Raw genomic sequence first — 14,127 nt, 5'->3', positions numbered from 1 at the left:
AGAGGAGGAATGGGCTTGGGGGCGAGGAGGGAGGGCTGGGAACGTGGGGGGGGATCCCAGCTGGAGCTCCTGGAAGGGTGCGCCGGAGGACACGGCCCAGAGAGCCCGTGGGGGTGCTCTGAGGGGGCCCGGCGAAGAAGAGGTGGGAGCCCCAGGTCGGGCGTGGGGGGCCAGGGGCTCAAGACCACCACCTCACTCGTGCCCCCTCCCGCCTGGCTCCACCGTCCTGCCGTCCTCTGCCGGGGGTGGGAGGGAGCTGTCTGGATGGGGGCCAGCGCTGCCCAGTACCGTTGCCAGGACACCGAAGGCGGCCTTTGTCGCTGTCAACAATGGCCCCACAGGCCTTCCAGGCAGGAGCCCCTGAGGACCTAGAGGCAGACATGCAGACCCTGCGGCGGGAGGCTGCCCGGCCCTACGTCCCTCTGGGGACCCTCGAAGCAGATTTCCCAGCACGTCTGTACCGGTGAGCGCCCACCACAGCCCCATGCGTGACTTCTGCGTTTCGGGCCTGATGGCGTTTGGTTTGGCCTGAGTGCCATTTACTCTTCAGTGAGGGCATGTTGGTGCTGTTACCCTCACCCCATCCTAACCCGGCCGCTCCCCGCATCTCCCGGCCCCACCTGCACCTGGTACCTCCCCGCCTGCAGCCAGAGCAGGGCGCGGGCACCGCAGGTCAGGGGACCCCTGTGGGCTCGGGCACGGCCGGCAGAACTGACTAGCTCTCTCCACGGGTCTCCCGCAGCTGCTCTCCCACAACTCCAGGCCAAGGTTCTGTGACCTTAAACCACAGAGATTTCTTCTCTCCCAGTTCTGGAAGCCGGAAGTCAGAGATCAAGGGGTCGGCAGGGCTGATTCCTTCTGGGGCCTGAGGGAGCAGCTCTCCTGGGCCTTTCTGGAGGTCCTCAGCGCCCCCTGAGCACATGTCACCCGGATCTCTGCCCCCGCGTCACAGAGCCTTCTGTCTGGGCTCCCCCTTCCAAGGACACCAGACACTGCGTGAGGGCCAGCCCAGCCCCAGAGGCCCACAGTGTAGCAACGGTGTCTGTGGAGACCCCTTCCCAAGGGGGTTGTTCTGAGGTACCAGGTGGGCATGGACTCGGGGGGGCACTTTGACCCCAGTGCACTGGGGAAATGCACCATAGTGGGGGACGGTGCAGCTGTAAGATGACAGAGGTGAGCTCTCGGGCAGAAGGGGGACGCATGGCACCCGCCCTGGAGCGGACAGCAGAATGTGCTGGAAACCCAGGTGCAGGGGCCGCGGCACACACGGGCCTTTACCTCAGGCTGTTTCAAAGGGCAGGAAATCTCTGGATTGTGGACCAAGCAGGCGTTCATTTCGGTTTTGTTTTTTTTTTTTTTTTCCAGCTCTAATTGCTGGAAAAAAACACTGCTCTGCATTTGTTAAACTGACATTTATTTGATAGAGACCTGCTTGTCACTGTTAGGTTAGACCATCGTCCTCGGGTTTTACAAATCCTGTGCACGTTACAGTTCGCTTCACAAGATGATCGTGAAGTTCCCCTTTGAGTGCGTGGCAAGCCCAGTGTGTGTCAGGTTCCCGAGACTGATGTTCCAGAACCTTCCAGGCTCACCCCACCTCGATGAGACGTGTGGGTTTCCAGTTTTCCGTGATCTGATCAGATCCAGGGGAGTGAGAACTCTGGGCCCGGCCGAGCAGGTGAAAGAGCTTGCTGTCAGCCGCTCCCCGGGACGGTCTTGCGCCTGCTGTCCTGTCCTCTCGGGCTGCCCTGCTCCTAGCAGGCCTTCCGGCCACTTGAGGCTTCTACCTAAGCGAGTTTGCCGCACCTTCAGCAGCTCTGGCGGTTTCCTTCACTTTTCAGTCTTCCTTTCCCCTTTGCAGGGGTGTTTCCATTTTTATTTTTAATGGTACCACATAGAGATTCGATTTTTTTTTTTTTTAAGATTTTTGAGTCCTCTCTACACCCAGCATGGGGCTCAAACACAGGACCCCGAGATCGAGAGTTGCACGCTCCCCCATCTGCGTCACCGGGCACCCCTCAACCCTGATCGTTGTTAGCATACTCCCATCTCTGCTCCGCAGCCCCCGCTCCTTACACTGTGCCCTGCTGCCCCAGGGCCTTTGTACATCCACCGGCACTGGGCCGCGGCTGCCTCCTTAGGGAAGCCATCCTAATGCCCAGCCTAGGACGGGCTCTGACAGTAGAGGCCTCCTGGCATAGGCGCTCCCCCGGCCACCGTGTCCCTGGGGGGATGGGCCAGAAGTGCTGAAATAGTAAAAGGTTTAATGAGGGCCCTGGGAAGTTGGAGGGAAGGGGCTACAGGGCTCAGCACCCCCCCCCCGCCAACTCCTCTGCCAGCCTGGGCCGGGAGTGTGCATGCCGGCAGTGCAGGGCAGAGGGTGGGAAGGCCCGTTCTAGGGCAGGGGAGGGCCACAGGCTCAGCCTCTGTCTCCTGCCGTTACGCCCTCAGCGATGACTACCTGTCCCTGGAGGGGCCCCGCTGGACACCAGCCATCAGGCAGGCGGTGCACTGGAAGTACGCACCCATGGGACGCGATGCAGCCGGCCAGCTGTGGTACACCGGCCTGACCAACTCCGAGTCCCGCGAAGCCTGGTACACACTCCCGCGGGCCCTGGACAGCCCGTACCGCGAGGCCTACACCCGCTGGCACGGATGTCACAGCCACCAGGAGCGAAACATACCCTCGGGTGAGTGCTCAGCCCAGCCACCCCCCTCCCAGGCTAGCCCCAAGGGGAGGGCAAGGGCCAGAGATGACCTCCTACACCCCCCCCCCCACAGCCTACACCCAGCACCTCCGGGAGACCGCCTGGTATGACCCGGTCCTCCCTGCCCAGTACAGGGCCCCCAGCACGCGGTGGGGGAGCACGCTGTGGAAAGACAGACCCATCCGGGGCAAGGAATACGGTGAGGAGGGGGGGCAGTCGGGGGGAGCAAGGCCACCTCGGCTGGGGTTCAAACTGCCCGGGGACAGCAGGTGACCTGGGTCCCGGCCCCACAGTGGTCAACAGGCACCGGTACCGGGTGGAGACACCGTGGCAGGGGTCTGACTACGTGCCATTCCTGTCGGCGCCCCAGCGCCCGCGCTACACCACCCAGAGCTACCGGCAGTGGGACCTGGAACCTTACTGCCCCTCCACCAACCAGCGGCCCCCATCCATCTACACGCCCATCCACTGATAAAGTTCATGCTGCCCGACGCCACCCTCTGCGGGGACCCCACCCCCGTGCATCCGTCACCTCTGGGGACCCAGGGGGGCCTTGGGTGGTCCAGCGGCCAGATAAAGGGAGCCACCAACCAAGACCCAGGTGACCAAAACTGGGCCAGAGGCAGACTCAGGGCGTACCAGCTGTCCTTGCCCCACTCTGGGCTCCGGGCACACAGCTGAGGCCACAGTCCTCACCCACAGGTGGCTCTTTATTTGTGGCCAGCAGTGGCCTGGGCACAGGGCATAGGACGTGCTCCTCCCCACCCCCGCCTGAGGCTCATGTCAGGCTGTGACCGCGCCGTGGTCGAGAGACTTGGCGGCCCGTAGGAAACTGCAGCTGAGCCCGGGGTGAGGGGTGAGCCGGGTGCACCCTTGGATCCCAGAGGGCTGAGCTCCGTGTCTAGGATCCTGACCATCCTGCCCCCACAGCCAGGCAAGGATGGAGGGGTAGGGATGGGACATGGGGGTGGCATGGAGGGAGGGCTGCTCCTGGCCTCAGCTGGGCCTGGAATGTACAGAGTTCATGTGCACAGGATGGGGACCATGGTGTGTGTGGCGTCAGGGCTGGGCTCCAGGGTCCCCTGCAGGAGAAAGGGGTGGGGGTGGAGTCAGGGAGGGTGGGGCCTGCCCCGGGCCCAGCCCTCCAGCCCCTGGCCCGCGGGGGTGGGGCAAGGCTAGGACTCAGGACTCACAGCTCCGCAGGCGGACCGGCCAGATGAGGAGACTGCACAGACAGAGGGTGGCGGCCACGCCCACACCACCGGTGGCGGCCACCATCACCCAGCGGTAGAAGCCCATGCAGGCCCTGCAGCAAATCTCCAAGCTGGGGGGAGGGCAGAAGCAGGTGAGTTGCCATCTGTCGGGACCCTCCAGCCCAGACCTCCTGCTCAGCTGCTGGGTAGCCAGAACCAGGGGTCACGCTCAACCACTCATGCCCCTGTCCCACCTCTGCCCTGTCCTCTCCCATTCTCTGCCTCAGCTGGTCCAGCCCCACCCTCACCTGCCCGGACCACCACCATCCCCTCAGCTCCCAAGGCCCTGCACACCTGCCCCACCCCCTCCCTGCCCTTCACTCACTCCGCTGCAGCCACACGCGCCCCCCCCCACTGTTCTCCAACACGCCAAGCCCAGTCCTGCCACAGGACCTTTGCACTGGTGCTTCCTCCCCCATTTGCCTGGAACTGCTTGACCAGTCTCAGGTCCAATGTCAACTCCTCAAGGAAGCCCTCCCTGACCTCTTGCCCCAGACAAGTCTCCATAAGTAGCATTTTCTACACCCCCTTCCCACTGATTTGAATCATACAGTTATGCGTTTATTAAAGGGGCTGGTATTGCCCCCAGGTCCATGAGGACAGAGGAACAGATGGGCTTTTGTTCCCAGCTCTAGGCTTCTACAAGTCTCCACTCAGTGGTCTAGAACCATCTGGGTCTGGAACCCTAGGTGCCGAGGGTCTGAACACAGATTCTGGCTTTACCCCGGCCCCACCCACGCCCATTTCCCCGGCTCACAACAGCCAGGCAGGTGCCACAGGTCAGGAACAGGCGGGTCTCCCCAGTGTGCGAGCCCCACCCGTGTGCTGTCCTTTGTCCGTGCCGAACCCCCAGGCCCGGGGCAGTGCCTGGCACTCCACACGCACAGCACATTCTGAATGAAGGAAGGAAGGAAGGAAAGAACGGCACTCACGAGCAGGGATACAGGCTCTGGATGGCCATGACTGCCAGCCCGTTGGCCACTTTATCCGAGAAGCTCATGGCGCCGTACACGAAGGCTCCGCTGTGCTGGGGTACGCGAGCAGGGAGGTCAGCACCTGCAGCCCTGCCCGCTCCCCAGCCCCCACGCCGCCCACCGCCTTACCGTGTGGGGGCCGATGAGGTCGGCCGTCATGGCCAGCGAGGTGACGAGGATGGTGGCGCAGCCCATGCCCAGCAGCACAGCCGCCACGTACACGGCCACGCCCAGCCTGTCCGCCAGCGCCACCCAGGCGGCAAAGGCCAGGATCACCAGAAGCCCCACAAAGTAGGTCAGCTGCGGAGGAGCCCGCGCCATCATCAGGAGGGGAGCCAGGGGGACCATCCCTGCGGCGCCCCTAGCTCGGACCTCGGAGGGTCCTGCGGCCGGGGGCGCTAAGCACACGCAGCCTTCACGCAGCTGCCGCTGGACACGGGTCTGCCCGCGGCCCGACGCAGATCCATTAAAATCAAACACGGTGACACGTTGCGTTCCTTAGTTGCACTGGCCAGAGATCCGGCGGTCCGTGCCACCGCCACCACTGCCCTGGGCAGCACGGAGTCCCAGAGCGCCAGAAGCCAGGCACAGGGCAGCACGGGCGAGACGCCGCGGTCCGCAGTCCCGGGCGCCCTCGGCTGTGGGGTCCCCCACCCCCCGCCCGCGCTGCCCGCTTACGTTCCTCCCGATGCACTTGTTGACGGGCTTCATGAGGAAGGAGGAGCAGAAACCACTGAGGTACATCACCAGCGGGATTGTGGCGATGAACTTCTGCGGGGGCACAGCGAGCGTGGGCACGGGGCGGGAGGGGCCCCGTGGGCCCGGGCCCCGCCCCGCCCCCCAGCTCACCTTGGGCAGGTTGAGGGAGTAGGTGAGATACATGGCTATGTAGGTCTGGGAGAGGTTCACGATGAGCCTCGTGCTCATGTACAGCAAGCCCACCTGTGGGCAGGAACCCGAAGGCTCGGGTCAGCCCCGCCCCTGAGCCGCTCGTGGTGACCGCCTGGCTGGCCGGCGGGGCGGACAGCGGGGACGGAGGGAGGACGGCAAAGGGGCTGTCTGCTCCCGTGTCTGCCATCCCCGCCCACAGCCCCATGGAGAAAGGACCTGGTGGGCGAGGGGCAGGGAGTCCAGCCCCGTTCCACCCCGCCCCCCAACGGCAGCAGCCCACCTGATAGAAGGCCGGTTCCCGGAGCCAGTGTTTCCAGAGCAGCAGGGGCCGGGCAGTCACGGGGGCCAGCAGCGGGCTGTGTTCGTCCGGCTCCTCCACCGGAGCCCGGCGCCCTTCCCTAGTACCCAGATGGAATAGCAGCGAAAAGACAGCTCCAACTCCGATCACCAACAGCGAGAGGTTCTGGAGACCCGGCAGGAGAGGGGTCAGTGGCAGCGCTCTCAGCCCGAGCCCTGGTTCGGGGCCACAGGGGTGTCCCACCCGGGCCCCGCTCACCTGGAACACCTGCACGTCTTGGACCCCCAGCTGGTCAGTGACATCCCGGGCCACCTCCATGCTCGGCGAGCCCTGCAGGTGCAGCAGGAGCCAGGCGGCACCATACACGGTGATATTGGCCACCACGGTGAAGGCGTACCTGGCAGGGGCGGGGAAAAGCACACGGCCAAAGCCACTTCGGGCATCCAGAGAATCTCTGGCTGGTGGGGAGTTCGGCCAGCAAACGCTGGGTGGCCCCAGGAGAGCCCTAGCTGCATGTTATCTGATGACTGACGGCTGACCCATGACTCCACCCTGACATCCCAGCTGCCCAGGCCGCAGGTACAGAGACTCTGTGAAGACCTGAGATGCTCAGAAGCCAGGATATGGGATTCTTGGTTCCCAGATCCTGTGCCTTGACCGGAGCCAGGGCTCTGTGGTCTAGAAGCATCTGGGGCCGCTCCTGCTTGTAGTCCCAGAGCGGTGTCCCTCCAAGGGCTGGGAGTGTGGGGGCAGAGCCTCTGGATCTCACACCAGGACTCAGTTTCCCTTTCTGAAACTGAGAACAATAGTCCAGAGATCAAAGTGAAGAGGCCACAAGGCTGGCAGGGAAGTGCCTGCAGGCAGAAGACGCCCCAGAGGCTCGTCCCCCCAGCTAGGGCCCCGGGGCCTGGGCATTGGGCAACCCCCGTCATTGGCGCCTGCCGCGCTGCACGGTAATGCGGAACTCAAAGGCAGGGTTGGGAGGAGCCAGGCTGGGCAGCACTGGGGCCAAACGGGCCACAGTGGGGAAGGCAAGGCCCCAGCGAAGGTGCTAGCACAACCCCAGGAGGAGCGCACACTTAGCAGGCCAGCCCTTCCCTGAGCTCCGGCCCCTCCGCCAGGAACACGACACGCTCTACTCTCCTCCTACTGCACCCTGTCCGGCCGGGACGTGCTCTGCGCAAACCCCCTCGAGAGGGCACGTGACGATCTCGGGCTTGGCAGGATTAAAGACGGTAATCCGCGTGAAGGGCCGAGAAATGTGCCTGCACACGGCAACACTCCACAAATGCTCCTACCATCCTATCCAGGAGAACCTCCGTCAGCACCTCAAGCAAGTCGACAGGCCAAGCGCCAGCTGTATCCACACGTGGCAAGCAGGATTCCAAGAAGGCCTTGGTCCCACCCCGTCTAAACCCTCCCCTGGGGGAGGGGACCTGTAATTACGGGATGTCACTCCCATGCTGAGGTACCATTTTGTGGCAAAGGCAAAGGGATTCTACCGCTATAATTAAGGGAGATTACCCTGGGTGGGCCTGACCCAATCAGGGAATCCTTACAAGAGCCTAACCCTCAGCTAAGACCCCAGCCCTAACCAGCGCCCTGATGGGGGCCTCCAGACAGACCACGGAGCAGAAGACACAGCTAGGTGGGGGGGCGCCTGGCTGGCTCAGTCACTCAAGCGTCTGACTCCTGGTCTTCCACTTGGGTCATGATCTCAGGGTCGCGAGATCTAGCCCCGCATCAGGCTCCGCGCTCAGGGGGGAGTCTGAGATTCTCTCTCCCTCTGCCCCTCTCTGCCCCTCCCCCCACTCTCTCTTATAAATCTTTAAAAAAAAAAAAAAGAATACAGCTAAGCAGAGCCAGACTCCTGACGCACAGAAACCACGAGCTTGCGTGCCGTCTGAAGCGGCCAGCTCGCGGCCTTCCGTTGACGCGGCAATGGCTCATACGCTACCTTACAGGCGCACGAGCCGGGCTGAGCGCCACAGAGCCACGCAGCCAAGCAGAGCCCAGCCCTGCTGCCCGGCCTGGCCCGCTGCGCACGTGCGGGGCCGTACCTGAGGGCCGTGAGCTCCACCTTCTCGTGGTCGTTGGTGGCGAGCTCCGGGATGAGGCTGAGGTGGGCGATCTGCGTGGCCGCCCAGCCGAACTGGAAGATGACGATGAAGGGCCCGTAGTAGAGGAGGGCGGCCCACTCGGGCGTGGCTGCCCCGCAGCCCAGGCAGGGGCTGAAGATGAAGGGGAAGGACAGCAGGACACAGACGGTGCCTGTGGATGAGCAGAGTGGGCAGGTCACGCCACAGGGCCTTTCCACACCAGCCCCGGGCCCCCAGGGCCTGACCAGGTGGGGACCCTCCCACAGTCACACGGGCGGGGGGCGGGGGGGTGAGAGTCCGCGGCCCACGGCTTCCCCAGGGAACGGTTCCTGGGACAAATGGGGAAGCCAAGGCAGAGAGACCTGGAGTCCCCCCGAGGTCTTGCAGCCCAAGAGGACAGCAGGGCCTGGCCTCCACCTGTCAGTTCAGGTTATGTGCCCTCAGTGTCTGACGGGGAAACAGACACACAACGGGGTGTCGTGTTCCCAAGGTCACGTGCTGCAAGTACAAGGGCGGGGCCAGGACCTACGGCCAAGTGATAAGAAAGGACAAGAACGGGGCTCCCCAGGGGTGCTCCTTTGGTGACAGGTGGGGAAATGGAAGCACAGAGCACCTGTGGGGTCACCTGGAGTGCTGACCGCCACAGACACACCATTTATGCCCGCAGCTCCCCTTCCCCCCTCCCGGCCGGGCCTCCGCCGCCACCACCTCCCAAGCCTCCCATCACGCTCCCAGGAGTCAGGAGGTCAGGTGATGCCGCAAGGCTAGGCGAGACCCTGCCCCCCCCTCCCCGAGCCCCAGTGTCCCTAAGAGCTCATGAGGGGTCTCTTCCTGGAAAAACCTGCTACCTCAGAAGAAGCCCAAGTCCCTGGGGTAGCCAACAGGCCCTGCAGGACCTGCCCTCCCCACTCCCCACCCCCCCACCCCCACTCCAGCCATACAGGCTGCCTCCCGGCCCCAGCACACCAAGCTCAGTCCTCCCCCAGGGCCTTTGCACCAGCTGTGCCCTCTGTTCCCCTCACATCCTTTCACGCCTCAGGACTCAACTCAAATGCCACCTCCTCAAAAAAGCTCTCCCTGACCACCGCAGTGACCAGCAGTCCCCTCCCTGCACTGACACTGTCTGGACATGGCTTTCTTCTCACGTGTCTTAGCACACACAGGGACTCTTTTGTCTCTGCTTGTTTCCTGCCTGCCTCCCCCACTAGACCGGCCCTGGGAGGGTGGGCAGTAGGTCTCTCGAGGTCACTTCTGGGGCCCTGGCCACTGGCACGGAACCTGGCACACACACTTCCTTTGGACGAGTGAATAATTATACTAATGTCATCCACTTACAGCACCAGGAGGTGGGTGTTACTATTCTCCCCACTTTCCAGATGAGGACACAGGTTCAGTGCGTGAGCCGCTGGGCCCTGAGCCATGCTCCTTCCCTCGGCCAGGCCAGGCCCAGCTCAGCACCCTCTCCCCCCTTCCCCTGCTGGGCCTGGCAGCTGGCCTACCCTCTTCCCTCCAAGCTCTGGACCTCATGCCCCAGACCCTGGGGCCACCTCCACAGTCCTGGGATGGGGAAATGAAAGCAAAAGCACCCTTCCTTGGTATTTCTCTGGAACTGGGGCCTGGGAGGGGCATCCTGAGCTCATGCCCGGGGGGGCCCAGGGGCCACCTCAGGGCCAGGCACAAACTATGTAGACTCTGGTCAGAAGAATGTGCTGGCCTGGCCAGAATCCACCCCGAAGCTGGCCAGGCCAAGTTAACCACTGTCTGGATGAGGCTGCCTGGCCGGGGGACCTCAGGCAAGTGACTTTGGCTCCCTGGAGTGCACTTTGCAGAACAGACAATGAAAATACCCGCCTCCCAAAGTCAGCATGAGAACCAAGCGTTAATGTAGGGAAGTGGGAGCTCCTATAGCCCTCAGCCACTTCCCTCCTGGGCAGCTTCAAAGCTGTGCTACGTCACACCACACAGCTGTTTCAACGGGGCGGAATGCCCCCCCACTCCTAGTCATCCTTCAAATCCCCAAAGCTAATGTCCTCTCCCTCAGAGCTCCGCTTCTCCCTTATGAAACCCAGTCCACCCACGTGCCCCAATCTGGACCCCATGGGAAAATCCATGTGTGGCTCTAAGGGTCCTCTCTGGGCTAGAGCAGGCGAGCCCAGACAGCCTGCTAAGGGGGAAAGCGAACCCACCACCCAGAGGCTCAGGGGCCAAAAAAAAAAAAAAAAAGAAGTGGGCACTGTTTCCAAGGTGACTTTCACTCAAGCCACCTTATCAGGCCAAGACATGCTGTCCCCAACTTCCTCTTTCCACTGATCCTCCTGGGTCTCCCCACATGCTCACCCCGAGACAGAGAAGGGGTACAGGCGGAGGCCTTGGGGTCCAGTAGGGACACCTATCCCCCAGGCCTGTTTTACATAAACACAAAGCCTTCAGTTCTTTATTTACAAAGGTGCCTAACTCCTGCCTCTGCTGGGGGACTCGGATTGCTCCTCTGCCGTCAGGTGGACCCTCCCACCTACGAGAGGGGCACACAGGCCTGGCGGCACATGCAACGTCCGCTGCCAGGCTACCTTCCCATAGCTGGCTCCACCGCCTCAGGGGTGTCTCCCCTGCCTGCCGCAGACAGAAGACCCCCCACCTCTCTCACCTGTCAGGCCTAGGAGCTATCTTGTGTATTTGTCCAAGAGTTTACTTATTATGAACGAAACTCCATGGAAGACCGGGCTCAGCTCTGCAAGCAATCCCAACATCCGCCCAAAGACGGGCACCTTTCACATCTGTTTCGGAGGAGGTGATCAGCAGTCTGTCTGGTCTCCTGTCTCTCCCTGCTTCCCTCCCTGGCTGCTACAGTCTAAAGTGACCCAAGAGCAGCCTGGGTGTCCTCAGGGCCTGAGAAACCTGACATCCGGCCACTTGGGCCACTGGGAGGGCTGCGCCCTGCAAAAACGGCACTCGCCAGGGCCCCGGGCGAATCGTTGCACTGCTCCCAAGGGCAAGGAGACATCAGTCAGCACCCCTGGCTTCCAGAAAGCTGCCACCCAGAATTCACAGGCCTGGGCAGGATTCCTGTGCCTGCCTCCTGAAATGCCCAGGATGCAGCAGGCACTCCTGCCAGGGACAGAAGAGCAGAGAAAGTGCCTGGGGCTAATCTCAGGGCCCAGGATCCATGGCGGCAGAGAAGGGATGCTGGGAGGCAGGCCTTATCGAGGGTGTGCACTGGGCAGGACACCCCAGCTCGTGGGGGGCCCGCCTCCTCCCGTCACCAACAGAGATGTTCTGACAACTCCCCCAGAACACAGCTTGGCCCTGTTAGCCCCACAGACCCCATCCTCCTCAGCCAGACATGCACAGGCCCCTGCCTCTTCCGTCTTACCTGGCCCCAAGTCTTGGTTCCCAAGCGCAGCACCCCTAACCCTCCCAAGCAGTGGGTTGCCTGTGATGGGGCAGAGGGTGGGCAGGAGCGCACTGGAGAAACGGACAGACTGACAGCAGGGGCTCCAGGCAGCCTGACCCTCACTCGGACAGAGTTGTCCTGGGTGGTCACCCAGACAGACAAATGGAAAAGCCAAGCCGGACCAGGCCAACTGATGGGGGTGGCACCAGGCAGTCAGACCCAATCCAGAGAGGATTCGGGTGCCCATGGGGGTGAGACAGAAAGACAAAGGGAAGTGCCACTGGAGGGTCACATGAGTGGTCAGGTGGCAGACAGAAGGAGTACAGAGCAGTTAAGCTGAGAGATGTAGGAGGTCAAGGATGGGGCAAAAGAAGGGTACCGAGCAGCTGGACAGAGGAGGTTCAGGCCGTAGGGCGGGCAGGCAGAGGGGGTTGGCTCGGCCCAGGGCCAGCAGTGGGATAGGAGAGGCTCGGCCCCGAGGGGGATGCAGTGGGATAGGAGAGGCTCGGCCCGAGGGGGACGCAGTGGGATAGGAGAGGCTCAGGCTCCAGGGCGGGCAGTGGGATAGGAGAGGCTCAGGCCCCGGGGCACGCAGTGCGATAGGACAGGCTCAGGCCCCGGGGCCAGCAGGGGATAACAGAGGCTCAGGCCCTGGAGCGGGCAGGCTGGCAGAGGAGGGAGGTTCAGGCCCCGGGACAAACAGTGCGTTGGGGGAGGCTCAGGCCCTGGGGCAGGCAGGCAGAAGGGGAAGGCCGCGGGGCAGGCAGTCGGAGGGGAGAGGCACAAGCCAGGGCGCAGGCAGTCGGAGAGAGGAGGCTCGGTCGCAACTTACCGACCAGGTGCCAGGCCTTTCGGGGGCCGCAGCGGACGCAGCGGCCGGCGGCGCGGTCGGCCTCGTAGCCCACCAGGGGCGTGCACAGCCCGTCGGCCACCTGGCCGAGCAGCAGCAGCAGGCCGGCGCCGCGCGAGCTGTAGGCGCGCACCGAGTGCAGGTAGAGCAGCAGGTAGGTGAACCACATGGACGCGCACAGATCGTTGAGGAAGTGGCCCACGGCGTAGCTCAGACGCGCGGCCAGCGACAGTGGCCGCGGCGGCGTCCCCGCTCCGGCCGCCGGGGGCCCCGGGCCCATGGCCGCGCTCCGCACCCGGGCCGGGCGGTCTGGCGCGCGGCAGACGAGACCCCCGCGCGCGGGCCGTCGGTGCCCTGCTCTGTCCGCACCACCGCCCAAGCCCGCCCCGCCTAGCGCGCCTGCGGCCGCCCGGCCCCAAACCCAAGATTAAGGCCCGGGCGGGGCGGGGAATGCTGGCGGCCGCCTCCACCAATCGGGGCCGCGCGCCGGGGCCCGAGAGCCAATAACCAGAGGGGAGGGCGTGGCCTCCGGGGCCAGTCCGGCCTCCACGCCCTGCGCCGACGGGTTGGGACGGTCCTAGCGCCAGTCGGCTCACCTTGGCGTTAGTGGGACCCTCACCGGCTGGGGGCGACGCAAGAGGCGCCCACACCCAGACTCCTGCCTTCAGGCCCACGCCGCCCTAGCCTGCCCGCAGCTTTACGAAGCCTAATGTGTGGACGCGGGAGGACAGGGTGGGCTGGGGGCTTGCAGGGTGGGCTGGGGGCGTGGGGGATGGGGGAGAATTCTGAGCCTGAGCTCTCCACTCCTCCGGGTCCGCTAACTTCCCGGCCCGGAAAGACCCAGTCGGACGCGGAGAGGACGCATTAGTTCTAATTAATTAGTTATTAAGGATAATAATGGGGGTAATCATCATAATAACACCAGCTGGCATTTAATGAGCGCTGACTGTGCCAAATGCCCCACGTGGGTTTTCTCACCCAAGCCGGGAGAGAAGCGGAGCGAGTGTCTCCCATTTCACACGCGATAAACAGACCCGGAGAGCTGGGAGGGCGTGATCGTGGACGCAGTGAGTCAGGTGCATGAGACACCACCCGAGGCCTGCGCTCAGAAGTCCTCCCCACCCTCCTCCACCGCCCCTCCCACGACTGGGTCACCAGCAAGCGGTTTCAAGTTCCTCCAAGCTTTGAGTGCAGTCGCCCCCCACCCCTCCAGCAGCGGTTTAACACCTGCACTCTGGAGCCAGAAACTTGAGGTCCAGATCCAGCCCCACTCCCTCCTAGCTGTCCCAGCTGGCACAAGTCTTTTAACTCTGTGGGGTCTCAGTCTTCCCAGGTCTAGAATGGGTATAATGTAAACTAAAAGTCAGATAGGAGCGCCTGGCTGGCTCGGCCCATAGAGGGTGCGACTCTTGATCTCAGGTTCGTCAGTTCCAGCCCCACCTTGGGTGAGAGATTTCTTTAAAAATAAAATAAAATAAAATCTTTTTCTTAAAAAAAAAAGTGATATAATTGTTAGCTCTTAATAGTCTCAGCCAGAAAGTTTTCTCATCACCCCCTCCTCCCCTGTCAGTTACACAGTACTCTGGGCTGCCCCCATCATAACCCTGATGTCTGCTCTCCCCCTCAGCCCGGCTGTAACTCTGTCCCCCACTGAACTATGATC

General features: G+C 63.1%; 2 protein-coding genes across 2 annotated transcripts; one reads left to right on the top strand and one right to left on the bottom strand.

The window, feature by feature from the left end:
* Window positions 1-44: 44 nt before the first annotated feature.
* TEKTIP1 (tektin bundle interacting protein 1) lies at window positions 45-3,180 on the top strand. The gene is given in 4 exon segments (XM_087867403.1): window positions 45-463; window positions 2,452-2,690; window positions 2,782-2,978; window positions 2,980-3,180. Coding segments are annotated over 4 exon segments (771 nt in total). The 5' UTR covers window positions 45-329.
* A 217-nt stretch (window positions 3,181-3,397) lies between these two features.
* On the bottom strand, window positions 3,398-12,885 carry MFSD12 (major facilitator superfamily domain containing 12). Its single transcript, XM_045804399.2, has 10 exons — window positions 12,447-12,885; window positions 8,185-8,395; window positions 6,383-6,521; window positions 6,107-6,289; window positions 5,785-5,877; window positions 5,614-5,706; window positions 5,065-5,235; window positions 4,894-4,988; window positions 3,902-4,032; window positions 3,398-3,790 (listed from the first exon to the last, which is right to left on the bottom strand). Exons 1-10 carry the CDS (start codon window positions 12,742-12,744, stop codon window positions 3,768-3,770), a joined length of 1,437 nt encoding a protein of 478 aa, XP_045660355.1. The 5' UTR covers window positions 12,745-12,885; the 3' UTR covers window positions 3,398-3,767.
* Between the last annotated feature and the right edge of the window lie 1,242 nt (window positions 12,886-14,127).

The sequence above is a fragment of the Ursus americanus genome, chromosome 14 (assembly GCF_024610735.1).
Source record: "Ursus americanus isolate L20-20 chromosome 14, mUrsAme1.1.p, whole genome shotgun sequence".
Taxonomy (NCBI): domain Eukaryota; kingdom Metazoa; phylum Chordata; class Mammalia; order Carnivora; family Ursidae; genus Ursus; species Ursus americanus.
Note: the sequence above shows the minus strand (reverse complement) of the source record. Positions and strands in the feature narration are given on the sequence as shown.